Here is a 27,966-nt window from a genome sequence, read left to right as displayed (position 1 = left end):
TGTTTTGAGTCGGAGAAAATAGTTTAAATCGTGGTGGGAACTGGTTGTATGTAGTCTTTTGGAAGTACGGGATCTTCGGGCTGGTGTAAAGGGAGTAGGTGAGAGTGAGACGCACAGATCTTCGATTTGGTTCGTTTGTTCGGGAGAGGGCGATCCTGGTCCAAAAGTTGAGTTAGTTCTTTTATGTATAAATGGGGAAGCGTTGGCTCTTTTCCTTATCTCGATAATTTTTTACACTCATTTTAACATTTTAGATTTTATGGAGGAAAACCCTCCCTTTTCCCCTTATTTTTTCTATCTTCATTTTCGTTTGGGTGCTAGTTTTATATAACGGACTTCGCGTTCCAGAGACTACTTTTTAAGATTTTCTCGTTCGATATTCCGCCGACTTCCGAAATTCATAAGGTTCTTTATAAGTGCTTTAGGAAAAAGAGGTGAAGGGTGATATTGATGATTACGTAACTTTGTGCAAGGACGTTCTGGTAATTCTTTTGGTAACATTTAATTTTTGCATGCTTTCTTTGATTATGTGATATTACAGGAGCCTTGTAGCTATTGCTTTAGTTCAGCTCCAGCACTAGTTATTGAATGTTGGCTATCAGGGCTGTTCCTTGTTTTGGTGGTAGGGAGGAAGGTGGATCAGGAACTTCCTGAAGGTTTGGTTTTGACTGTGGCCCATATAGGTGCTGATATGGGCAGTGGAGGCTGGGGTCTCCTTGGTTGACCAAGTGGTTCTGGGGTTCCTGTTGATACAAAGCTGGGGTGGAAATGTGAGGGGGATGCAAAGAGGCACCAATGTGATTTAGACAAGTTGGGTGAGTGGGCAAGAACATGGCAGATGCAGTATAATGTGAGGTTATCCACTTTGGTTGTAAAAACAGAAAGGTAGATTATTATCTGAATGGTGATAGATTGGGAAAAGGGGAGATGCAATGAGATCTGGGTGTCCTTGCACACCAGTTGCTGAAAGCAAGCATTCAGGTGCAGTTAGGAAGGTGAATGGTGTGGTGGCCTTTGTTGCAAGAGGATTTGAGTACAGGAGCAGGGATGTCTTACTACAGTTATACAGGGCCTTGGTGAGACCACATCTGGAGTATTGTGTGCAGTTTTGGTCTCCTTATCTGAGGAAGGATGTCCTTCCAACAACGTTTACCTGAGGAAGGAGGAAGCCTCTGAAAGCTTGTGAATTTAAAATAAAATTGCTGGACTATAACTTGGTGTTGTAAAATTGTTTACAATTGTCAACCCCAGTCCATCACTGGCATCTCCACATCATGCTTGCCATGGAGGGAGTGCACTGATTCCTGGGATGGCTGGACTGATGTATGAGGAGAGATTGGGTTGACTAAGCCTTTATTCACTAGAGTTTAGAAGAATGAGAGGCAATCTCATCGAAACAAAATTCTAATAGGACTAGACAGACTAGATGCAGGGAGGATGTTCCTGATGGCAGGGGAGCCCAGAACCAGGGGTCACAGTCTCTGGATACAGGGTATGCCATTCAGAACTGAGATGAGGAGAAATTTCTTTATTCAGAAGGTGGTGAACCTGTGGAATTCTCTACCACAGAGGGCAGTGGAGGCCAAGTCATTAGATGTATTCAAGAAGGAAATAAATGTATTTCTTAATGCTAAATGGATCAAGGGATATGGGGACAAAGTGGGAACAGGGTACTGAGTTAGACAATCAGCCATGATCATTCAGCCATGGAGAAGGGCTGAATGGCCTACTCTTGCTCCTATTTTCTATGTTTCTTGTAGGGTTATTGTGTTGCCCCTATGTCAATGGGTTGTACCAGCCTTTACTAAGCTTTTTTTAAAAAAGATTATAGGCTGTGGGACACCCTTCTACTTGGCATATTCCCATAGGTGTGGGGTTTAGAGATTGGAGTGGCCTCCCTTGGTTCTAGGGACATGAGTAGAGGATAGCACAAGTGCAGGAAGGGGAGTGTAACTGTTAATCACCAGGGTCGTGGGAACCTAGGAGAGGTACAGAAGGAGGTCCTGTAGTCACTGGTCCTATCCAGTAGATACTTGATACCTGGGAGGCTGCCCAGAATGCTAACCATGGCACTGTGGAGCATGAGACAGCCCCACCCCACCATTGGACTATCAGAATAGAATGTTCAGTCAAGTCCAGGAGAAATGTATCTGACTTTAAAAAAAAAAAGCTAGTGATTATACACCATGGATGAATAAAGAAGCAAGGACAAAATGGAAACTGAGGCATACATTAAGTACATAGCCAACAAAGGAGAGGATGACAAAAGGAATACAAAAAGATTAGGCAAGAATTCAAAAAACAATTGGGAAGAGGAGCTATGAAATTAAATTTGTCAAGGAATATAAAAAGAAAATAGTAAGTATTCAACAGATAAATAACAAAAGAAAAATCAGGATAGGGTCACTAAGGCATATACATGATAAAGTCACAGGTAATGACAGTGAAATGGCAGAAATATTGAATAATTACTTTGCCTCAGTATTTAACAGGGAGACTAATGTGGGCATGATATAGGCCATTCAGCCCCTCATGCCTGCTCCACCATTTGATAAGATCATGGCTGATCTGTGATCTAACTCCATATACCTGCCTTTGGCCCATATCCCTTAATACCTTTGGTTGCCAAAAAGCTATCTATCTCTCATTTAAATTTAGCAATTGAGCTAGTATCAATTGCCGTTTGCAGAAGAGAGTTCCAGACTTCTACAACCCTTTGTGTGTAGAAATGTTTTTTAATCTCGCTCCTGAAAGGTCTGGCTCTAATTTTTAGACTGTGCCCCCTACTCCTAAATCCCTAACCAACGGAAATAGTTTCTCTCTATCCACCCTATCCATTCCCCTTAATATCTTTTAAACTTCAATCAGATCGCCCCTTGACCTTCGACACTCCAGAGAATACAACCCCAATTTGTGTAATCTCTCCTCGTAACTTAACCCTTGAAGTCCAGGTATCATTCTAGTAAACCTCCGCTGCACTCCCTCCAAGGCCAATATGTCCTTCCGAAGGTGCGGTGCCCAGAACTGCTCACAGTACTCCAGGTGCGGTCTAACCATGGTTTTGTATAGCTGCAGCATAACTTCTGCTCCCTTGTACTCTAGTCCTCTAGATATAAAGGCCAATATTCCATTTGCCTTCTTGATTATTTTCTGCACCTGTTCATGACACTTCAATGATCTGTATACCTGCACCCCCTAAGTCCCTTTGGACATCCACTGTTTTTAACTTTTTACCATTTAGAAAGTACCCTCTTCTATCCTTTTTTGATCCAAAGTGGATGACCTCACATTTGTCTACATTGAATTCCATTTGCCACAGTTTTGCCCATTCACCTAATCTATCAACATCGCTTTGTAATTTTATGTTTTCATCTACACTGCTTACAATGCCACCAATCTTTGTGTCATCGACAAACTTAGATATGAGACTTTCTATGCCTTCATCTAAGTAGTTAATGAATATTGTGAATAATTGAGGCCCCAAGACCGATCCCTGCGGGACTCCACTCGTCATATCCTGCCAATGTGAGTACCTTCCCATTATCCCTACTCTCTGTCGCCTTTCAGCCAATTTCCTAACCAAGTCTGTACTTTTTCCTAGATTCCATGGTCTTCTATCTTAGCTAACAGTCTCTTATGTGGGACCTTATCAAATGCCTTCTGGAAGTCCATATAAATAACATCCATTGACATTCCCCTGTCCACTACTTTAGTCACCTCTTCAAAACATTCAATCAGGTTTGTCAGGCACGACCTACATTTCACAAATCCATGCTGGCTCTCTGATTAACTGAAAATTCTCTGTGTTCAGTCATCTATCCTTAATTATAGACTCCAGCATTTTCCCCACAACAGATGTTAGGCTAACTGGTCTATAATTCCCCGGTTTCCCTCTCTCTCCTTTCTTAAAGCAGAGTGACAAGTGCAATTTTCCAATCTAGAGAACTTTGAAAGATTATAGTTAGGGCATCTGCAATGTGCTCACCTACTTCCTTTAAAACCCTGTTTTCTTGGACTATCCCCTTTTTCAACTGTAAATACTGACGCAAAGTAATTGTTCAACATGTCCCCATTGTCAATGACAATATCCCCACTTTCAGTTTTAAGGGGCCAACGCTGCTCCTGACTGCCCTCATTTTTTCCTAATATAACTATAAAAGTTCTTCGTACTGGTTTTGATATCCCTTGCGAGTTTCTTTTCATACTCTTTGTCGCTCTTGCTATCTGTTTTGTGACCCTTTGTTGATCATTGTATCTTTCCCATTCGCCAGGATCTGTGCCATTTTTTGCCTTTTTGTATGCCCTTTCCTTATGTCTTATACTGTCCCTTACCTCTTTAGTTGTCCATGGCTGTTTTTTTTGGCAAGTAGAGTTCTTGCCCCTCTGGTATAAACCGATTCTGTATCACGTTAAATGTTTCTTTAAACATTTCCCACTGATCATCAGTCGTTTTACCCATTAACAGATTTGCCCAGTTTACTGTGGACAGTCTTTGTCTCATTCCATTGAAGTCGGCCTTGCCCAAGTCTAGAATCTTAGCAGCTGATTCACTTTTTTCCCTTTCAAACACAAGGAGATCAAAAAAGATATGAAGACATTTAAGATAGAAAGGGGGTGGGGGAGATAATTGATAAACTAATCCAACTGAGGGGATAAAACCCCTGGTCTGGATGGATTGCATCTGTGCATATTAAAAGAAGTTAGGGATGAGATAGCAGAGGCACTATTACATAATATTGATAAATATTAGAAAAGGGAATAGTGCCAGAGGACTGACAGTGTGATTCCTATATTTAAAAAGGGAGATGGAACCAGTACAGGAAACTAGAGACCAATTAGCTTAATGTTGGTGGTAAGAGAGATAATGGAAATCAAAGATGTAATAGAAAAACATCTAGAAACTGAAAATATAATAGAGTAAGCATGGATTTCAAAAGGGAAGAACTATAGTAAAGGAGGGATCAGACAAACTTGAGGCAGTCTAAGATGAGTTTGGAGTGCATATGGTGTGGTAAATAAAGTTGGTGAGCTGCAGACACAAGTTGCCATGTGGGACTAAGATATGGTGGTAGTAAGAGACCTGGCTCAAAGGAGGGGAGGATTTGGTACTTAATATTCCTGGCTGCAAGGTATTCAGGGAAGATAAAAGGCTTAAGTTTTTCAAGATAGGGAATGAAAGAAAGTAGGGGGTGGCAGCATTGATTTAAAGAAACTATTTTAGCACTGGAAAAGAATGATGTAGCTGAGTGGTCAAAGACAGAATCTATTTGGTTGGTATTAAGGAGCAATAGAGGAGCTGTTATGCTACTGTGTGTATAGTAGAGGCCACCAAATAGTGGGAAGGGGATAGAGGGATAAATTACAGAATGATGCAAGAACTATAAGAGCAGTGATAATGGGGGGGGGGGGGGGGGGGGGAGTGTGCGCAGGACTTCAATATAGACTGGGATAGTAACAGTGTAAAGGGCAAAGAGGGGAAGGAATTCCTGAAATGTGTACAAGAGAACTTTCTTGCAAGTGTGTTTCCAGCCCAACCAGGAAGATGGCAGTGCTGGATCTAGTTCTGGAGAATGAACTGGGGTGTGGGGGAGCATTTAGGGAACAGTGATCATATCATTTGATTGAGAATAGTTATGGAAAAGGACAAGGAACAATCCAATGTGAAAATACTTAACTGGAGGAGGGCTAATTTCAGTGAGTTAAAAAGGGATCTGGCCCAAGTGGATTGGAATCAAAAATTGGTTGGCAAAACAGTAAATGAATAATGGGAGGCCTTCAATGAGGGGATGGTTTGAGTCCAGAGTAGACCCTTTTCCCACAAGTGAGGAAAGGAAAGACATCCAATGCCAGAGCTCCCTGGATGACTAAAGATAGAGATTAAAACAAACCAGAAAAAGGAGGCTAATGATAAATGTAAGGTTTATTAAACTGAGCTGAATACAGAAAGTACAGAGGAGATCTAGAGTATGAGAATAGATTGACGACTGTTTTATGAACAATGATGAACTGGAGAAGACTCTCTGGTCCATCCAGCCTGTCCTACATAAGTGTGATATCTTATGTATCACTATATATACATTCTCCTCCCCACACCATGTGATTTCCTGGGAGAGGTGAAAAACCAGATTTTAAAAATCCGGGCCCATTTGGGAGGGGAAGAATTCTTTGGTGATCACAACTAGTGCAGGAGATCACTCTGGCCATGAAAATTCTATGCTTCCTCTTTTTGAAAGAGGTGATCACCCCAGCCAGAGACAGGTCTCACTCTCGCGTCAAGGAATTCAGTAAATCTGCATCCACCGCACAAGCTGACAGCCTGTTCAGAGGTCCACCTTTTTCTGGGAAAGGAACCACTGGGAATTAGTGAAGTGGCCCTTCTCTGCATCCTTTCCAAAGCCTCAATATCACCCATGTGAGGAGACCAAAGCTGGACACAGTATTCCAAATGAGGCCTGACCAAGGTCTTGTACAAAGACAAAATAGTACACTCTGTCTTAGTCAATTGTCCTATAAGTGCACCCCAACATTGTTTGCTGTCGCTATCGCTTTGCAGCATTGCTCATGAACCTTTGGAGACCAATGCATTAGAATGCCCAGATCTTTCTTTTTCTTCATACACCCTTGAGGCAAAAGCATCAAAGTAGATGTATGTTGAGCATTTGTCCTGCGCACATGCATAACACTGCACTTCTCAAAATTAAACATGTGCCAGTCACGAGCCCAATTTCTCACCTGTTGTGGGAAAATCACCACTCGGAGTCAGACTTAAAGATTCAACATGCAGTTTATTGGACAAAGTACATTGGGAGAAGAACTGGACGCTCCGCAGCGTGCGCAACTACCTTCTCAACTTCAAAATGGTTGTCATGCTTTTTTATACCTTTGACATACAGATTTTCAGTAGCTATTACATCATTAGTCTTTATTAGTGTATACATTAACCAATTAAGCCCGCACAGCAACCGCAGACCTCCAATCATATTAAAACAACTGTTATCACCTTAAGACAGTATGGTCTTTGTCTATTCAGTCTGGTTCTGTAGTTTTATCAGCTCGTTGTGAAATGTCTTTTGTATTCCCAGACTGTAAGTCAGTTTTTGGAATATACAAACTCAGCACTTTAACTGTCTTTCCCACAGTCACAGAATCCATTTTGTTTAGTAGAGTCCATTTTATTTAGTAGTCATATGTTTAAGCTTTTACTTAGGGTTAGTCTGGTCTGCACAAAGCGCATTTCAGTGTGGTCTTGGGGCAATGACCGCAGCCATGCACCCAATAGTCACTTCATCATTGCTTTTAACCCAACAGCCCAAATTTTACCCTAACATCACCCCCACCCCAGTACATCAAGATCTGCCTGGAGCAGTCGAGCATAGTCTACAGTCCTGACACTCGCACAGATCGTACCCCCAACATCCAGATCATTAATAAAAATTAAGAACAATGGTCCCAACACTAATCCCTGTGGGACACCTAGTGACTGATCTCCAAACAGATCCAGATCCAAATCCATCTATAACTACTTTCTGCTTGCTTCCTTCCAGCCTGTTCTCATATTACCACCAATACTAGAGGCTTTGGATCTTATAGAGATGCCTCTTATGCAGTACCTTGTCAGTATATGTTTAAGACTTTTGGGTTCCCTTTTATGTTAGCCGCTAATCTATTTTCACACAGTCTCGCTGCCTCCCGTATTCCCTTTATTAGATCTCTGTACTTTCTGTATTCAGCTCGGTTCTCTATTATGACCTTTACATTTGTCATAAGCCTCCTTTTTCTGTTTCATTTTAATCTCTATCTTTAGTCATCCAGGGAGCTCCAGCTTTGGATGCCTTCCTGTCTCCCTTGTGGGAATGTGTCTACTCTGTACCTGAACCATCTTCTCTGTGAAGGCTTCCCATTGTTCAATTACTGTTTTGCCTACTGATTTTTGATTTCAATCCATCTGGGCAAAATCCCTTTTTAACTGAAATTAGCTCTCCTCCTGTGTGTATTTTTACACTTGATTGTTCCTTGTCTTTTTCCATAACTATTCTAAACCTGATATGATCATTGTTCCCCAAATGCTGCCTCACTTCATTCCCCAGAACTAGATCCAGCACTGCTTCCTTCCTCGTTGGGCTGGAAACACACTGATCAAGAAAGTTCTCTTTTTTTTACACATTTCAAGAATTCCTTCCCCTTTACACTGTTACTATCCCAGTCTATATTGGGATAATTTATGTCCCCCATTATCACTATGCAAAAGTTCTTGCATCTTTCTGTAAATTGCCAGCAGATGTGCTCCTCACCATTATTTGGTGGCCTTTAATATACACCCAGTTGTGTAATAGCTCCTCTATTCCTTAATTCTAACCAAATTGATTGAGGGGTCAAAGACAGACAACTACATCATCCCTTTCCAGTGTTAGAATAATTTCTTTGATCAGTACTATTATCCACCGCCCCACCCTCCATTCTTTGCTTCCCTATCTTGTAGCTAGGAATATTAAGTGCCCAGTCCTCCCCTTCTTTGAGCCAGATCTCTCTTATTGCCACTATATCATAGTCCCATGTGGTAACTTGTGCCTGCAGATCACCAACCTTATTTATGCACATGCATTCCAAACTCTTAGACTGCCTTGCATTTTCCCCCCTGTCTGAACCCTCCTATTTCTGAACTATTCTTTACCCTAGTGCTATTTGTCTTTCCCACTCTGTGCACCTTATTTCTCTTCTCTAATGTTTCACCCTGGTGCCCACCCCCCTGCCAAATTAGTTTAAACCCTCCCCCACCACTAGTTAGTCTCCCTGTAAGGACATAGGTCCCAGCTCTATAGAAGTGCAACATCTCCATCTTGAATAGATCACTCCTGCTCCAGAACTGGTCCCGATGCCCCAGGAATCTGAAGCCCTCCCTCCTGCACCATTTCTTCAGCCACACATTAACCTGTCTTATCCTACTATTCCTATCCTCACTAGAGCTTGGTACTGGGAGTAATCTGGAAATTGATTACTACCTTTTTTGAGGACCTACTTTTTAACTTCCTCCATAGCTCCTGAAACTGACTGCAGGACCTTAACCCTTTTTCCTCCCCATGTCAAAGGTTCTCACATGGACCACGACTTCTGGCTGTCTTCCCCCCCCCCCCCCCCCCAAAAAAAAATGTTCTGCACTCGCTCTGTAACATCCTTTTACCCCGGCACCAGGGAGGCAACACCAAGCGGGACTCGCGACAGTGGTTGCAGAATCGCCTGTCTGTCCCACTGACTCTTGAATCCCCTATAACTACTGCATTCCTACACTTCGCTGTGCTGCCACCCACTCCTTTGCTCTGGACTGCTTTCATCCAAGATGTCATCACCCTCTCATACTGAAAATTGGTTAGTGAGCAACGTGCTCCCGGACGATTCCTACCCTGTCTGATAACCACCCACTTACTGTCCTGAGCTCTCTGTCGCTGTGGGATGACCACCTCCTTGAACGTAAAGTCCAGGAAATTCTCAGCCATCCGTACACCCTGCCGTGATTCCAGCTGCTCATCAAACTCTGAGCTCGAGCAACTGGAAGCACTTCCTACGTTCGTGGTCACTGAGAACACCTAGTGTTCTGGAGTTCCCACATAGTGGAGGAATTGGAGGCAATGGGTTTCAGCTGTCCCTTGAGTGAAAGTAATGTTTTATCTTTGTACCCCATTAACTCATTTATTATTTCTTTTTAGCCTCTTTAAGATAATCAGCTACCAATTAATATTGTAGTTTTAATTGTTTAGCAAACACTAAAACACAAATTCTAACCAACAAAAAAAAATGCTCACTATTAAAAACACTGACCAATAAACTAAATACTTATCTGTAATTTACCCTGTCACTCCTCCTCCTTGTGTTGTGATGTCACTTTTTTTGGTTTTTTTTGTTCTGTCTGTTTCAGACTCCCCGGTCCCGTGCCACTCAATGCTGTATTGGACAACACTGCTCTAATCAGTACTTGGGTTTTTTTAACCCTTCAGCTAATTTCTTAGGCATACCCAGATTTTACTGACTCCCTATGGCTTTGAGCTTAATTAGCAAACTTCAATGTGAAACTTAACAAGTGTCTTTTGGAAGTCTTAAACCCTACAACGGTGTGCAGTTAACACAGGCACGACTTGTCACTTCAAAAAATTCAAGGTGGCCATGATGAAGGAAAAAGCATCAATAACTTTATGGCATTATCAAAATGCTGTACCTACAAATAGAATGAAATTTCTGCATTTGGTTCAAGATTAGGTTTTCCAGAAAAACTCAGCCAAGTAGATTTTCACAATTGTGTTTTAAAGTGAAATGGTAAACTAATACTGAGCATGTATCACTTTTTTGAAAATTTGAGGAAGTTCAACCTAATAATTTCTTGTAGTCACGTTATTAACCTGTCTTGATGGTGCCAAATCTGTAACAGCTGGAACAAGATGTCTCTTCAGACAGTTGGACTTTTCTCAATTAACATTTAATGTAGAACACAAATGTTTCCAATAACAGTGGAAGAACTGTATTTTTCTGGCTTTTATGTGTACAGGAGTGAAGATACAATGATGCAACACATGCTGTTTTTTGAAAGGGAGAAGAATGGAGGATTTAAAGTGAAGTTATAAATGCATTCTGTTTACAGTAATGTTAAAAATAAACCTTTCAACAGGATAGACTCAAAGCCCTGCCAATTAAAGTTAGCTTCAAAATGTTTTCCATATGTATTTGCACCGTGTGATGTGTCTGAGTCCTTAAACCGCAAAGGAGGCAATTTGGTCCCAGGTCTGTACTGAATTAGTTATGCTCAGCTGTGGCCATAAACAGATTTCTTTTGAAAAAGTATCTATCTGGTTGCTCATTCCTGATAGTTATCCAGTGATCTCCCGTAGGAACTACTATCTGGAGGTGGATGCTTGCTTTCTTTTCACTTCCCCCACCCCCAACCATACTCCATGGCAAAATAGCCACTGACACCATCTAGAGTTTCAATGTGAATAATCACCATTTAGGTGAAGTACTAGAGAGTTGGCAGTTTCTGAAGTTGTTTCCCAAGACTGAATCATTCGGGGGGGGGGGGGGGGGGGGAAACCAGTTTTCTCCAAGTCAAGTTTCTTTAGAATACTGGGCAAGTCATTAGTTCCGGAGCTGCTTCATTTGTACAAAGCCTGTCCAAGTGTTAATATATATTCTTTCTACCTACTGTCCAATTTTGATCTTCAAGTTTAACTTTTTTTCTTGATCTGTTCTTGGGTGCAAGGCTGTGTTTTTGGCAACCTCAGTTGCCCTGAGATGTTGTTTCCTTCTTCTTGAACCGCTGTAGTCATTATGATTATGGTGTTAAGTAAATCTAGGATATTGACCTAGTGGCAATGAAGGAACAACAATTGTATGTCCAGATCAAAATGGTGTGTGATTTGAAGATAATGGTCCCATGATATTGTTACTCTTCTCCCTTAGTGGTAGAAGACACAGGAGGTGCTGTTGAAATAATCTTGGTGAGCTGCTGTGGTGCTTTCCTGGTGATTATACATACTGCAGTTGCAATGCATGGGTGGTGCAGGCAGTGCATATTGAGTCCAATGGCATGGGGGCTGAAGAATAAACAGCTCTGTTCTGGATGGCTGAATGTTGTGGCTGTACCCATCCAGGCAAGTGGTGAGTATTCTAGTACATGACTTGAGCCTTGTAGATATGGCAAGGTAAGCCACTCATTGCAGGGTACCCAACCTTTGCCCTGCTCTTGTAGCCAGTGTTGAAATAGCTTTTGGTCAATGTTGACCCCCAAGATGTTGCGGGGGAGGGGGCTTGGGGCTTGGTGAGGATGCCATTGAAGATCGGGGGGAAATGGCTGGATTTTCTTCATGGTTCTCTTGAACCTGGCATTTGTGTGGTATGAATGTTATGTGGCAGCTGTCAGTCCAAGACTAGATGTTATCCAGATCCTGCTGTAGGCTGGTATGGGCTGCTATATTATTGGAGTTGTGAATGGAGCTGAACACGAGAATTGTCACTGAATAACTCCACTCCTGACTTCATGACTGAAGGAAGGTCATTTTGAAGCAACTGAAGATATTTGGGCTGAGGACATTTACTTGAACTCCTGCAGCAATGCCCTGGGGCTGGAATTAGCCTCTGACCACCTCTTTGTGTCAAGTATGACTGGATGGTTTTCCCTTTGAATTCTCCCCCCCCCCCCCCCCCCCCCAAATATTAGCCTGTATTTTACTCTTAGTGTTGAGAACAATTCTCTCTCCATGTCTGGATCAAGGTTGTGTTGAAATTTGGAGTAGAGTTGCTCTGGCAGAACCTGCACTATTGGGCAGGTAATTGGTGAAGTACATGTGTTACTAGATGACATTAATTGCTTCTTCCATTACTTCACTGATTGGGAGGAGGCTAAAGTTTATCAACCCACTTGACATCCAGAACTGTAGCATTTCCAGCATTAGGCAAACTGCAGAGGAATTTAATGTGCAGGTGACTTCCTGCTCCTGCAAACTAGGTGTGTATATTGCAAATTTTTACCGTGGAGCTGTACCAAAACTTTTCGTTTTTTAATCTGACAGTTTAACTGGGCTGCATACATTTCCTCTTCAGGTTACACCTGCAGTTGGTGTAAAAACTACAGCCAATGTTGCCAAGGGGCTTACTAGTTTGGGAAAGGAAAATGCCACCCAGGTACAGTCGGTGTTTGAGAGTGAAGCTGTTTTTGAGGGCTAACTTCCTTGTTTGAGGACTAATTCACCCAAAAAAAAACTGCTAATAGGGACAAATTCACAAAAACTGTTAAACTTGAAATAGACAAGTTGGTCAGAATCAGCAGGAAAGCAAACAGTTCAGAAGGCTGAGGGTGTATTGAAGATACACATAAAAAAAACAAGATGCCCAATTTTTTTTATATTTCACCATCTATACACAGGAAAGTAAAAGTTGTACTGTAGGAATAGTGAGGAAGAACAAACACTGGCAAAATAATCAGGAACCTTTGTGATTGGGACTAAAAGTAGAAATACTAGGCCCAGTTTTTTTTTTGTGGGTATGGCTGGCATTCATTGCCCATACCTAGTTGCTCTGAGAAGGTGGTGAGCCTTGAACTGCTGCAGTCTGTGTAGTGATTTGATACAACTGAGTGGCATGCTAAACCACTTCAGAGGGTAGTTAAGAATCAACTATGTTGGTGTGGGACTGGAGTCACATGGGCTAGACTGGTAAGGACGACAGATTTCATTCCCTAAAGGTCATCAGTGAACCAGTTGGATAGAATGCCTAAAATACCTGAGATGGACGGGGAAGAGCTATGGGGGCCATTAACTGTAACTTTACAAAATCTTTGGCAACTTGAATCATGACAAAGGGAGCAGTAACTGGAATCATGACACATGGAGCTGTAATAATTGTCAAAGAAGGGGATAATCCCAAAAAAATAGGACAGTTAGTTTTGCTTGTGGGTAAACTTCTAGAGTCCATAATATATAATGAAATTGGAGAACACTTGAGGCATGGCCAACTGGGGGACAGTCAGCATGGACTGTAAAGGGCAGGTTGTACTTGACTTTTTTTAGGAAATTGCAAGAGTATACATGAAGGAAATGCAATGGAAGTTGAATACATGGATTTTCATAAGGCTTTTTAGGGCCTTGTTGTGGAAACTAAGGCACCTAGTATTAGAGGGTAGATGTGGCTTGGGGATGAAGCAGAATTAGTGGGAGAAGTGAATGCTTTTCATACTGATGGTATGTGGGTAATGGTGTGCCCAAGGATCTGTACTAGGACTTGTCCAAATTATATGAAGTGGAAAACATGGGAATGATGCTGATGCCAGAATCTGGGAGAGAGACAGAGGAGGAAATGGCAAACTATTGGGATTCCAGGAGGACATAATCTAAGCAAATAGTGTGGATAGATGGGTATTCACTGTATTTCAATGCAGATGATTGTGAAATAGTACCTACTTGCAGCAGATAAATTTGAAGAGTATCATAACTGACAAATGTTGAGAACTCATGTACACTAGTTTTCCTTATCCATAGGGGGACAACCAAAGACTCAAGTATTTTTCTTCTGTGGATGTAGGTTAATTAAATTCCTATCTTTTTAAAAATGAAAAATAAACAAAAGCTAGTAAAAATTCTATACAAACCAGAATTTGAGGAATGTTTAGAAAGTTGTATTCAACTACTCAAATGTAAAGTGACTTATTCTCACCTTTTTTAAAAGTGGTCATTAATGGTGTGAGATGGTCTGATCATTTTGGATTTTTGAGGGGCAATTGATGTCTAACTCCTGTCCAAAGAAGACAGGCATGCAGGTGGCTTCCTGCTACACGAATAGTCCACTTTGAAGGTATGCAAAAGTGGCCCAAGGTATCTCCCTCAGCCTTTCTTCCACTTCTCCTTTTCCTCTTCCCCAATATGGAGATGCACTTGGCTTGTTTTCATACAGATATGATTGAGATTGATAACTTGCATGTAGGGAAAGCTTTGTAAAGGTAAATCTTTTTTCTTTCCCTCAAAGAAAAAGCAACACCTTGCATGTAGAGCATCTGAACCCCAAAGGGGAAGTTCATCATTCCGCCCCACCACCACCACCACCACCACCACACACACACACACACCAAGGGCCACTAGATTTTTTTTTTGATCTCCATTGAAGATAAAGCTTTATTATCAAAATAATTTTTTTAACTATTTCTCAACTTGCAATTCTCACCTTTTTGTTAGCTGTTCTCTGGAATAAATGCTGAATTTGTTTTTATCTTTAAAACTTGCTTTTATACTTTTTTAAAAAAAAACTGATTCCAGGACACAAGTATCTGTGATCATAGAAAATTTATGGCACAGAAGGAGGCCACTCGGCCCATTGTGTCTGTGCCGGCTGAGAAATGAGCCATCCAGCCTAATCCCACTGTCCCGCATTTGGTCTGTAGCCCTGCAGGTCATGGCTCTTCAGATGCGCACCTAGGTATTTTTTTTAATGAATTGAGGATTTCTGCCTCTACCACCCTCTCAGGCAGGGAGGTCCAGACCCCCACCACCCACTGGATGAAAAAAAATTTCCTCATTTCTGCTCTAATCTTTCAACCAATCACTTTAAATCTATGCCCCCCTGGTTATTGACTCCTCCGCTAAGGGAAATAGGTCCTTCCTAGCCACTCTATCTCGGCCCCTCATAATTTTGTACACCTCAATCAAATCACCCCTCAGCCTTCTCTGTTCCAAGGAAAACAACCCCAGCCTATCCAATCTGCCATCATAGCTAAAATTCTCCAGTCTTGGCAACATCCTCGTAAATCTCCTCTGCACCCTCACCCTTCCTGTAATGTGGTGACCAGAACAGAGGGCTCCTGTCAATTAGGCTGTTAAATCTGGCCCCTTCACTTGGTCCCAGCAGTGGACTAATGAAAATTGTATTTCGGGAGCCACTATTTAGTAGCATAAGACAGGAGCTGTCCTGAAGATGCTGGTCTCTTTGGAAGCTGAATTAAAAGCAGCTTTGGTTTAATGTTGATGTATTTTTTAACATGGTCTTGTGCTAATTTAATAAATGTCACTGCTTCTGTAATTGAGACTACTTTTATTTTTGGTAAACTCACCCACCATTATATACTCTGCTTGGCTGAACTCATTCTTGCATTGTGCAGCTTTAACGCCACTCACTTCCTCCCAATAAATAGATGGGAACCCATATTGATCCTAGCTATCCCTGATCTTTTTCCATTATATTGATGACTACTTCCTGCTTTTGCCCTGATCTATAGAATTTCATTTAACTCTGCTTCCAATTTCCACCCTTCCCTTTTTACATGGCTCATCTGACTCTCTTTCTGGAATTGGGCTTTCAACTGGTGTTTATTTTAAGCCCATCAACTTTCACAACTACCTGAACTATAATTCTTCCACCCAGCTTCCTGTGAAGACTCCATTTCCTTTTCTGTTTCTCAATCTTTGTTGTATCTGCTTTGATGCCACCTTCCATGCCAGAACTTCTGATAGTTTTTTGCCTTGGCCAAGAATTGTCCCCTCAACTGGGACCATTTCATTTTCTTATGCTTCTACCTCCCCTTCTCTTTCCCCTAAACCCCCCACCCCAACACACACAAAAATGATAGGATTCTTCCTTGTCCTCACCAGCATTTGGTGGATCATCTGCCATAATAATCCACCATCAAACATCTTTCCCTCCCCACTTTCTGAAGGGACTCTTCCTTCCATAATGTCCTGGTTCACTCTTTGACCACCCATAATGTCCTGGTTCACTCTTTGACCACCTCCTCCCTCCCCAGCATTTTCTCAGATGTAACCTTGTCCATTCACCTTCTACACCACTGTCCAGGGCCCAAGTACTCCTCCTTGATGGAGCAATTTACATGTGCTGCTTCCAACCTAACATACTGTCTTCAGTGTGGTCTTTTCTATGTTGAGACCAAATTCAAATGAAGTCATTGCTTTGCTTGTATCTTCTATCCACAAGTGTGAACCAGAGCTTCCTGCTGCTTGTCACTTCAATTCCCCATCCCACTCTTTCCTGTCTTTGACCTTCTACACAGTGCCAATGCAGCTCAAGGAATAGCTTTTTATTGGGCATTTTACAGTCCTCAAGCCTTCAATAACTTCTAACCTTAACTATAGATCCCACTTTCTCTGACAAGTGCTGTTGTTGTGGGATGGGGGTGTGCCAGTGTTATGGGGTGAGGGGAGAAAGAACATGTTGGTGCTTTGGGTAAAATGCTCCTTTGAAACACTGCACCCTTTGTGTTGGTTTTCCAATTGTTTTTATGCTACCATTTCTCCTTTCTCTCCACCCCCCACCCAAAAAAAATTAGTTTTTCACACATTGTCTTGTAAAGTCTTTAATTTCATTTATTTCTTATACTAATACATCTTCCACTAATACATCTTTCATTTAACAATTTCCTGTTTTCCACATGAAAGCTTTACATGGCACTCTATTTGTTGTTCCTCCCCTTTTTTGTTCTGTTCCTTTTTTTAAAAAAATCCTCCAGTTCTGATGAAGGGTCCACACATGAAATGTCAATTCATTTTTTTTCTCCACAGTTGCTGCCTGACGAGTTTTTAATTTTAGAATTCTAAATTCTAACTTTTATTTTAGAACCTGGCATTCTCTACCACAGAAGGCTGTGGAGGCCAAGTCACTGAATATATTTAAGAAGGAGCCAGATCGATTTCTAGACACAAAAGGCATCAAGGGGTATGGGGAGGGCGGGAATATGGTATTGAGATAGAGGATCAGCCATGATCATATTGAATGGCAGAACAGGCTCGAATGGCCTACTCCTCCTATTTTCTATGTAAATCCAGCATCTATAGTTTTATGCTCTGTTTGCCTTCATAGTGAATACACTTCAAAAATTAATTCAAATGTTGTAGCCAACTAGCATACAAAAATCCCACCAACAGTGTTGAGAAATTACCCAGCTATTCTGTTTTAGTGGTGTAGGTTGAGGGATTAAGGTTGGCTAGGACACTAGGAGAACTTCCCTACTCTTAAATAGTGCCACTTGAACACTGCCTTGGCTTAATGTTGCATCCAAGAGATGACACCTTTGACAGTGTAGCACTCTCTCAGTACTGCACTGATGTATCGGCTAGATTATATACTCCAGTCTTTTCGTGGGGCTTGAACCCATGATCTTTTGACAAAAGTGAAAGTGCTGGCACTTGTAATACAGCCTGGAGGTCCCTTGCAACTTGCCTCATTACCTGTGGTCCTTGGCTAATATGCTGTTGCTTGTGCTCCTTGGATTCCTTTTATGGCTTCTCTGGCTGTTTGTTGACACAGCTGGGATTCAGTGCTATTCTTTCCTTTCTTGCTCTCTCTAGAAAAAGGAATGCCACTGAGCTAGGGCTACCCAACCAGCCCTACAATGTGAAAGCACTTTCAAATATAACAGTAATGGAACTTAGTTCTAGAGTTCTTGCTCCACTTGGCAACTCCCAACAGTCAGATTTGAAATCAAAAGATCATCCTATGTGTACTTGCATCATGATTTGAAATCAAAGCATACTCAGTGTATACTTGTCTAGCCCATGAACAAAACATTGGTTGGAATTAATACATCTGACTATGGCATATAGCAAAGTTATTAGCTCTAACATACTTTGAACAATCACTTTGTGAAGTATTAAGTAACTAAATTATAAAGCAATTTAATTGCTTTGTTAGATGTTTGTTGACCATGACCTATTTTGGCCACTATAAAAAGTGAATGTTATACATTGAGTTGCTGCTTATTTTCTACTCAAAGGTGGCATGAGGGTTTCCAAAAAACAAGAGGAAAATAGAAGTGACCAGAAAACCAAGAAATGTATTCCAAGCCCAAGGTAAATGGTGCTACACCCTTTTCTGATTTGTGCTTAAGCAAATAGACAAGGCAGATTGCTATCTGAAAAGATGGTATGAAAATATACAAGTTATATAGTAGCCCTTTAGTCCTGCAAGTAATAGTTTTTTGGGACATAACTAACTGAGGCAGGATCTTGCTGTCTTATGAGCAATTTTTTTTACATTTGGGGCAGTGGAACAAATATCCCATCTGAGACCAGTGTCATTCCTATTCATGACATGGTTATTGGTTCAAGATTTCCTATTCATGATGGATACCTTTTTAATTATTTCTCACAAAGGTATCCACTAATACATCTAACACAAAATGGAGAGTTTTTACTACATAGTTTTACCTCCCTATTTGATATCTAGTCTATTCAGATTTGTGTTATGGTGACTTCGGACCTATTGGTACTTTGACCATTGCTGGATTATCTGTTGGTAACTGACATAAAATGGGACATTTGGAAATTGTGCCTTTATTGGGTTGCTGGCTCCCTATTAGAATTTTAAATTTAGTTCTTGAAAGTACCTCCAGTTGAACTTATTTGGCTGTGCTAGTTTCTAGCTGGGGAAAATATCACATGGTGCAGTTTCAGCTTGCAATTCACTCACTTTGCAGTGGATTAGCTGCATTTGATTCAATATTGATTGGAACTTGCTTGGACTTTTTAAAACCTAAAGTGACCTGAATTTCATCTAGGTCAGGAAATTGTCCATCACTTTAGCCCATGCCTTACAGAACTAGAATGTCACTTCTGTTGTATAGTTCTTGCTCAGCCCTATAATGTCATTGCATAGAGAAAATCAGTTTGTCTGAAGTTAGTCACGTCCCCTGGTGCCTGGACTTGAGACAAATTGGTAGTGCAATAGCAAATAACTAGATGGATGGTTGAATGCATCCTATGTTACTTGCAGGAAAGTTGCCGAGGGACAATTTGAGGGCCATTTCACCTGGTCATGATTGATACAACTAGCCACTTTTTTTTTCAAATAATGGCATTTGCAAGACCCCCACATGGAGCAATTCTTGGACATTTAGTGTCTAGGCTGGCCTGCAGCACATGTATTTAGCAGATGACCCCCCCCCCCCCCCCCCGCCACAATTTGCTCCCTAAATCGGTACTATTTGGTATGCTGTTTATTTATGTGCCAGTGGTTCCCTGAACAAGTGTGGAATTGTTTTGACATTAGAGCAATCATTCTTTTGGAATTTTTAGGTCTTGGGCTAAGACTCCTCTTATGTTTGGCATGAAAAAACACTAAGCCCTTGCTCATGTCTTGCAGCAGTATCTTTATATGCACAATATCTTACAGCATTGCTCAGGGTTGAATGTAAAACCTTGTTGCTTTACTGAACTAGCACAAGGTTCTAGTTTTCAGATGGCACAAGAATAAGCACTTAGCATGTGACTTAGGCACTGGATTTGGTTTATTAAAAATTACATCAGACTTTTGATTAAATACCTCATTCAGTGCAAAAGTAAAACATAACACTTCACTAACTTTAATACACATCCAGGCTAGTGACCGTAACACACTTAGCTTTTGCCTGAGCACCAGTTTTTATGCATCACCTCCACATGGGCTACAGTACAATAACATGAGAACTCTTGATCTGAGGAAGGTGGTACAAATTCATTTTTTGGGTGACTGTAGTTCAGGAAGATTGTAGAAGACAAAATGTGACCATGTACATTTATCTGCACCCTCCTCAAACAAAAACCCATACATTTTGTCTAAACTTTTGTAGGTGGTTTTGTGTACTTTTTTCTTTCTGTCCATGTTTAAATTGTGAGCAGTACACAACTTGGCTGTAATTCTATTTTGTAGGTGTTTCATCTAATGGAATGGCCATTCAGTCCAACATTCTGGTATAAATGCATATTTGAATGGATGGCAACTGGTTTGTCCTTAGATGTGTGCCTGAATTTTAAAAAAAAATTTTTTTTTTAAAATTCCCATTCCTCAGTTCCATGGACTTGACTGACTTTGCTGCCCCTCAAGAGGCAGCTAGGCGGCCTGGTCTAGACCCCTGAAAAGGCCCCCTTTTAAGCTGGTGGTTGCGAGCTGCAGGTTCCTTTTTTTTTCAACAAATTATATTCTTCCACTTGAGCAGTAGAGTAGGAGACTGTTTGTTTATTTCCCCCTTTTCATAGCAGTGAGCATTAGTACTTCAATGCTCAGTGCCTCTAAGTTTGTGTCTTTGGGGTTCTGTTTCTTTTTGCAATTTCTCATCCATTGTGGATCATAAAAATACCCAATCTCTTAATCATCATGTTACTGAAGTATTCTTTAAGTTCTCTTTTTTATTTTCAGTACTGCTATCAACTTGTCAAAAATGAGTTTCATCTTGGCTAGAACTATTGATAAGGTGAGTAGTTGGATTCTATTGAACTTATTTTACTGGCATTTTTAATTCAAAACAAGGTTGCGTCTATGCAAACCTGTGCACTTGCCAATTTTAAAAACCTTTTAAAAGGTGCTCAAAAATTGCCCAGGCTTCCCATTTCTGTGTCGAGTGACTCTTGAGTAAGTGGATGTTGGGTGAGGCCCCCCTCACAAAAAAATCCTTCATCTAATAGCTCAAATGTCTATGCTTGCACATAGAATTATTTTGGATGAGGTACCAGCACCTGTGGCACCAAATCCCAGCATGTTTAAAAGCCTTTTATATATTTTAAAAAGACAGCTGGTTGGGGGTAACCATTTTGAGCTTTCAAAAAGGTCTTTCCATCTCTATTTTCTCCCCTTCCTCGTTTCCTTTTTTTCTCCCCACCTCATGACTCCTTGCTGGTGTATAACTCTGAAATAGCCATTCATTACGTGAGCCTTGATGGTGTTGGCAGGTTATTTGGCTATATGGAGCATCAAATAAATGAACTTTTATCCTTTCCTGCACCCCCCCCCCCATAAAATATGTACGTCGACATGGGTTGCTGCTTTTCCTACTCTAGTAGAGAAAGTACAGTGTGAAGATCCATGATGGAAGAAAGCTTTGCCCTCTTCTGTAACATTACTTGCCAAGTAACTAAAAATCTTTTTCAGATTCAAATCATTGTTTCAATCTAAACAATACAATTTGACAATTGCTCAAATCTTGCTTCCTATTTTAAAATGGAAAGGCGATGTACAGCAAAATAATTGTTAACCTCCCATGTCTTTTCCCCCCTCTAAATCCTCAATTGGACCACTGAGCCCAACCTTCTAGATAGCATGGAGATGTATACAACTGATATCAGCTGTGGGCCCACTCAACAAGCACCTTGCTGATGGAAGCAAGTGTGGCATCCATTTCATTCCTAGGTACCCATTTGGAGAGGTTGTATTCACATAGCCAATACTCAATTGGGGAACAGATATTTTCCCCTTGGGTGTTGCACAAAGCTTCAGCCAAGTATACATCTTTCTCTTCCTTCTGTTAATCGCTGATAAAAGCTTATGTTAAACGATATAAGAACGTTCAGATTAATAAAATTTGATCAGTATCATTTAAACTCTGCAGACCTGGGTACAGACCAGCCAATTGTTTTCCTTGCTGTCTGGTGTCAGAGCACTGATTTACAGCTTTAGTTGCAATTATCTGCACAGCTGCAAATAGTCTAATACATTTCTTTGAATCATATTAATGTATATACAATTTCAGTTTTTTGGAATGAATGTAGATTATTAGAGGATTTCAGATAAAACTGTTGGAAAATGATTGTACTAAACTGTTAGCAGGAGAATTTGAATGGCAACTGTATTTGCCCTTGCCCAAAGGCTACATACTCTTCCACATGCATAGTGATCAGATGTGGACACCAAGGTCTTTACTTTTTCCTGCTTTCTTTCATGGCCTCCCTGCCCCCCAAACCACCACCACCCAAACAACTATCTGGCTAAACAGCTAGTTCATCAGATTGATTTAGCCAAAATAAAATGTTTAGTGGTCATCCATTTCCTTCTACCTTCCCCCTCCCCCCACATTACCTGAATTTTTAGACATATTCCATGAAACATGCCGCAGTTGTACTGCCCCAATATAGTCATGAAGGTGACCTATTTCATTGATGGCTTGGTGGGTAAAAGCATTCTGTAGTGAGGTACTGAACCAGACAAGTCAAAGCAGGAAAGTACCAGGTTTGATTCCTGATCTTTGTAGCAGTGGGGATGCTACAACTAGCTGCCTTCTCTGGGCTAGAGAAGGAAAGCATTGGCTGAAGCTCTCAATTGTTGTTCAGTGACTCCTGTTTGGCATGTTCATGGGCATCAGACTGGGCTTGGCTGTGTTGCCTTGCTGTTCAGTAGTCTTGCTACTGAATAGCTTACGAGCATACAGTTCAGGCTCTCGTGTCAAGAATGGCCACTTCCGGTACCAGAGGGCTGCCAGTTCTTGTGGATCATACTGGGTGAGTAACTGCCCTCCCTCCTTCCTTCCATTGTACACAGTTTCTCAGCCAGAAACATGGTCAAATGAGCTTTTCCTATTGGTTCTGCTCATCTTTGGTGCACTATTGAACCATGCAGAAGAATTTCTGCCTACTTCCTGGCAGGACAGGAACCACTAGGGAAAGCTGCTGCAGTTTTTTACTTTAATCATGGACATTGTGCTGACCTATGCACGATTGCTCTTTAATTTATTGTCTTACAGTGTATATATATCTTCAAGAATGATTTGATCTCTTTGCCTCCAAGACTGTAGTGCTCTAAACTGCCTGAACATTTGGGTGTCAAGCCCTGTTCTGAACTGCTTTGCTATTGTCCTATTTGTATGTCCAAGTTTAATGAATGCTAGAGTAAATAAAATAAATGAGTTTTTAAAATTTAACATTGAGCTCCTGGCCATGTAATCTCTGACCTGATGCTGCTTGGAGTTATTAGCATAAATTCTTGTGCATTGCTACATGAAATGTACTGCCTCAATCACTCGTGAGGCCACATATGCAACTGGGGTTCTTTCCTCTCTTGTATAATTTACTTTGTAGCAGCTTGTCCTCTTAATTACTTACTGTAGGCAATCAATATCCCAATGGCTTTGCAAGGCAAGCCATTGTCAGAGGCACCAAGATCCCTTTAGAGGGTAAGCTTTGCCTGGTGCTTCCATCAGTTGGTAGCAATTTTGCTTCTGGTGGGCCTCTTGTGTGGAGCCCTTGAGTTATATTTGTCTCTTGAATATTGAGCATTCAGACTGCCTGGTCAACAGTGCAAATTTATCACTAGTCTTTGTCTCTTCTGACCTTTGGAAAAGTCAATACCAGAATGGTGACATTGCAAATGTAACTTTGCACTAGCTACTCATGCTTGAGATTCCTGCAAATATGGTTATTTTTGATGTGAATCTCATGCAGTTATCCCTTTATTGGCCCTGCAGTATAAACAGAACAGGTTAGGCAGGAGCTGATTATATTTTAAACCATTTTCATTGAAACTGAAGTATGAATCCATGGCACACTGTTAGTTTTGCTGAACTGGCACTGAACACTTGTGGAATAGGAAATATAACATGAAAAGGTTTACAGTATCCAAGACTATTTAGTATATTTAAACATTGCATAACGGTGCAAATCTCAATTTATGTAAGATGTTGTGGTTAGCATGTTTTATCCCTCATGCTTGCATCTAAAACTCTTGATACTGACCTGAAACTGGGCATTTTTCTTTACAAATTGCCCAGTTCCCTCTCCAACAACGTTTGGTCTTGAGCTGTTTCCTTACCAATTTCCCTTTTGACTTTAAAGGGACTCCTGTCCACCTTGGAAGCAAAATAATGCATTGTATTATATGGTGTAATATACATGTCCTTAAACAGCATAGTATAACATCTGACTCCCTTGAGCAACATCAAGATCTGATGGTATAAAAAGTATTCATCCCGTGAGTCAAACCAGAGCCTAAAATTTACCAAGTAATCAGTTAATTACTTCTGGCCTCAGTAATTAATTATAATTACTTGGTTAGGGGGTGTGGGAAAGGAAGGAGATGGAGAAACACCAGGCAAACCAAGCCCCCTTTTGTGGGTGAGTAGCTAGTTAAGTTTCTGTTGGCATGGGCAGATGGATGCAAAGAGGCACTTTGGCTGGATGCATGCAAGTGAGATGCCTTCCCACTGACCCTGAAAACGCCATCTATGGTGAATGTTAGAGGGCACCAGGTGCAATCCCAACACAACTACTGTGATTGCACCCTATAGAATTTTGTTTTAAAAAATGCCTTTAAAATTCCCTGGCAAGCTGGCTGTGGTTACATTGGTTCCACAATATGCAGAGCACCATGGCAAGTTTCTCATATCTTCACTGCTTTCCTCCCTTAACTTCTGCACTGAGTGACTTCTCATCCTCATTGACTTCAACCTCCATCTCAACTCCTGCTCTTGAGTTCACTGCTCTCCTATCTCCTTAATCTCTCCCTCCATATAAACTCCCCTGCCCATATTCACAGCCACCCCTAGACCTTGCTATATCAAGTGGCCTCTCTACTCCCATCATGTAAACCATGGATAAGGCCATCTCTGATCACTTCCTTGTATCCACATCCCTCCCCTCCCAACCCCACTTCCTTTTGTGTTCACCCCAGGAAAGAATTTTCTTTCCCTCCCTTCCCCCCCCCCCCCCCCCAAATCCCAAAAGTAGCTTACAATGCCCTTTCAAATTACCAACTGTGTAGTCTTTGGCCCTCTTCTCCACAACATTTCTGCAGCTACCGATCTGCTCAATCACATCCCCACCTCCACCTTTGATGTCCTTATCCCTATTAAAACCATTACTCACTCTCTTCTCTGGTCATTCATCTTGGTACAGCTCTCATCTCCGCTCCCTAATGCCGCAGATGTGAACATTTATGGCAGATATCTGGTTTAGCCATTCATCACCAGATCTGGCTGGACCACATAAAGCACTATCTGGTCCCACTCTCCTCTGCCAAAACTGCTCACTACCCCAGGATCATCCTGGAATGCAAAGATAATCTATGGCTTCTCTTCACTACAAACTGTCGTCTTAAACCCCTCTTCCCTGCCTCCTTCACCCTCCCCTCCAACAAAGTGTGAGGAGCTGATGGACTTCTTTGTTACAAAGATTGAGACCATCCATTCAGCTGCCTGTGCTGCTTCCCTAGCCCTGAATTTGCATCTTTCTCCAGTTTCACTCCTATCTCCCCTTATGCCCTCTCTGAGCTCATCTTGACTGAGACCCACCTCCTGTTCCCTTGACCCTATTCCCATCAAACTGCGAACAACCCAACTTCCCTTCCTGGCCCCCATGTTAGCTGATATTGTGAACAGTTCCCTCTCCTCAGTTATTGTCCCACTCCCCTTCAAATCTGCTGTCATCACCCCTTCCTCAAAAAAAACACACCCTTAACCCCTCTGTTCTTGCAAATTACTACCCCATCTCCCACTTCCACTTTCTCTCTATTCCTTGAATGTGTTGTCACCTCCCAAATCCATGCCCATCTTTCCCGCATCTCCGTGTTTGGAACTCCTCCAATCAGGTTTCTGCCACTGTACTGAAACGGTCCTTATCAAGTCACAAATGACTTCCTATGTGACTAACTGTGGTAAACTATCCCTTCATCTTTCTCGACCTGTCTGCAGGTTTTGACTATACCATCCTCTTCCAATGCCTTTCCTGTCACCCAGCTGGGTGGGACTGTGCTCGCTTGGTTCCATTCTTATCTATCCAGTCATAGCCAGAGAATCACCTGCAATGGCTTCTCTTCCAGCTCCTGCAATGTTCCCTCGAGTCCCCCAAAGATTTATCGTTGGCCCTCTCCTATTTCTCATCCACATGCTGCCTCTTGATGCCATCGTCCGAAAACACGACATTAGGTTCCACATGTACGCTGACGTCGCCCAGCTGTACCTCCCTGCTACCTCCCTTGACCCCTCCACTGTTTGATTTGTCACATTGCTTGTACAACAGCAAGAATTTCCTCTAACTAAATATTGGGAAAACCGAAGCCATTGTTGTCGGTCCCCACCACAAACTCCGTTCCCGAGTCAACGACACCATCCCTCTTCCTGGCCACTGTCTGAGCTGAACCAGACCATTCGCAACCTTGCTGTCCTATTTGACCCTGAGATGAGCCTCCAACCATATCTGCTCCATCACAAAGACCGACCCCTTCCATAACATTGCCCGTCCCTGCCCCGCCTCAGTTTATCTGTTACTGAAACTCTCATCCATGCCTTTTGTTACCTCTAGACTTGACTATTCGAATGCTCTCCTGGCGAGCCTTCCAATTTGCACCCTCCATAAGCTTGAGCTCATCCAAAACTCTGCTGCCGTATTCTAACTTGCACAAAGTCCCGTTCACCCATCACCCCTGTTCTCGCTGACCTACATTGGCTTCCATACCGGGAAGCCCTTTTTTAAAAAAAAAAAAAAAATAATAAATTCTCATCCTTGTTTTCAAATCCCTCCATGGCATCGCCCCTTCCTATCTCTAATCTCCTCTCGCCTGACAACACTCCGATCTCTGCGCTCCTCCAATTCTTGCCTCTTGCACATCCCTGATTTTAATTGCCCCACCATTGGTGGCAGTGCCTTCAGCTGTCTAGGATGTATGCTCTAGAATTCTCTCTACTTCTCTTAAGATGCTCCTTAAAACCTCCCTCTTTGACCAAGCTTTTGGTCACCTGTCCTAATATCTCATGGCTCAATGTTAAATGCTTGATAATGCTCCTGTGAAGCCTCTTAGGATGTTTTACTACATTAAAGGCACTATATAAATGAAAGTTGTTGAGTATTCAAGCATTCCAGTGCACACATGCCTGGAAATAATTGCCTTTTGATCCTGCATCCTTAAGCAAACTCTTAAAGAAACTCTTCTGCCGTTCCTAACATATTACCCACATGTTTTTATTTCCTCTTAGCTGAGCCGCAACTATCCATCTGCAGTTGCACGTCAAAAGCCACAGCCTGCTCTGGAGAGGATTCCACTACCTAGACAGTTGCATGTTATTCACCAGCCACGCAAGTGTTGAAAGAAGTTAAATCCCAAAAAAAGTGGTTGTCACACAATGGACACTTGGCAGTCACCATGTCGATTTGAATCGAATGAAACATTGGTCCAATATGTTTGTCGCTTATAAGGTTGCTTCAGTTGTACGTAGGCAGTGTTTTTTTTGGGTGGGGGGGGGGGTGGTAGGGAAAGAGAAATACATAGCAAAATATCCTTATGATTGTAAATTTCTGTCTGATCTATTAAAAATGAACTTACAATAAGTCAGGCAACTATTACAAATAGAAGCAATTGTAGTGCAGTTATCTGTTTTTAACCTATTTTAGACAGGCTGCTAGAAGTAAATTACAAACATGTAAGCAGTTCTCCAGTAGTTAAAATTTCAAAGGATGTTTAGTTCCATTTGTAATTTAGCTTCTATCTAGAGTTTGGAGAAGGAACCAAAATGAGAACTTAGCTTTGTTTACCACCCCTGCTGCCCCAACTTCTAATGAACCACACAATGGTGTTTGTTTTGAGTTTCTACATTCCATCTTCGCCCCTCCACCCATCAAAAATATGAATTTAAAGTGGGGCAAGATATCATCCCTGGCGTCCAACTTTGATGCATTGTGGTGGTTCCCACATGTTGAGTTCAGATGATAAATGTCCTGTTCAGCTAAAAGCAATAAATACTTTGGACATTGCTCAAGC

At 41.6% G+C, this 27,966-nt stretch overlaps 1 protein-coding gene across 3 annotated transcripts; it reads left to right on the top strand.

The window, feature by feature from the left end:
* On the top strand, positions 1 to 27,964 carry LOC137323295 (death-associated protein-like 1). Of its 3 annotated transcripts, XM_067986786.1 has the most exons (5): positions 1 to 98; positions 11,443 to 11,640; positions 18,251 to 18,326; positions 20,650 to 20,704; positions 27,185 to 27,964. In XM_067986786.1, exons 2-5 carry the CDS (start codon positions 11,529 to 11,531, stop codon positions 27,293 to 27,295), a joined length of 354 nt encoding a protein of 117 aa, XP_067842887.1. In that variant the 5' UTR covers positions 1 to 98; positions 11,443 to 11,528; the 3' UTR covers positions 27,296 to 27,964. The 3 variants fall into 3 exon arrangements, with proteins under 3 accessions (XP_067842887.1, XP_067842888.1, XP_067842889.1); XM_067986787.1 differs by lacking the exon at positions 11,443 to 11,640 and having other exon boundaries at positions 2 to 98; XM_067986788.1 differs by lacking the exons at positions 1 to 98; positions 11,443 to 11,640 and adding an exon at positions 14,249 to 14,328.
* The last annotated feature ends 2 nt before the right edge of the window (positions 27,965 to 27,966 follow it).

The sequence above is a fragment of the Heptranchias perlo genome, chromosome 7 (assembly GCF_035084215.1).
Source record: "Heptranchias perlo isolate sHepPer1 chromosome 7, sHepPer1.hap1, whole genome shotgun sequence".
In the NCBI taxonomy this organism is placed as follows: Eukaryota; Metazoa; Chordata; class Chondrichthyes; order Hexanchiformes; family Hexanchidae; genus Heptranchias; species Heptranchias perlo.
This window is presented reverse-complemented; position numbering and strand designations above follow the sequence as displayed.

Excerpts from the sequence above, each read along its gene's own strand:
- LOC137323295 (XM_067986786.1), top strand. The coding sequence starts at position 11,529 with ATGCATGGGTGGTGCAGGCAGTGCATATTGAGTCCAATGGCATGGGGG. Across the intron at positions 18,327-20,649 it reads AAATGTATTCCAAGCCCAAG|TACTGCTATCAACTTGTCAA; the intron begins GTAAATGGTGCT and ends TTTTATTTTCAG. Across the intron at positions 20,705-27,184 it reads TGGCTAGAACTATTGATAAG|CTGAGCCGCAACTATCCATC; the intron begins GTGAGTAGTTGG and ends ATTTCCTCTTAG.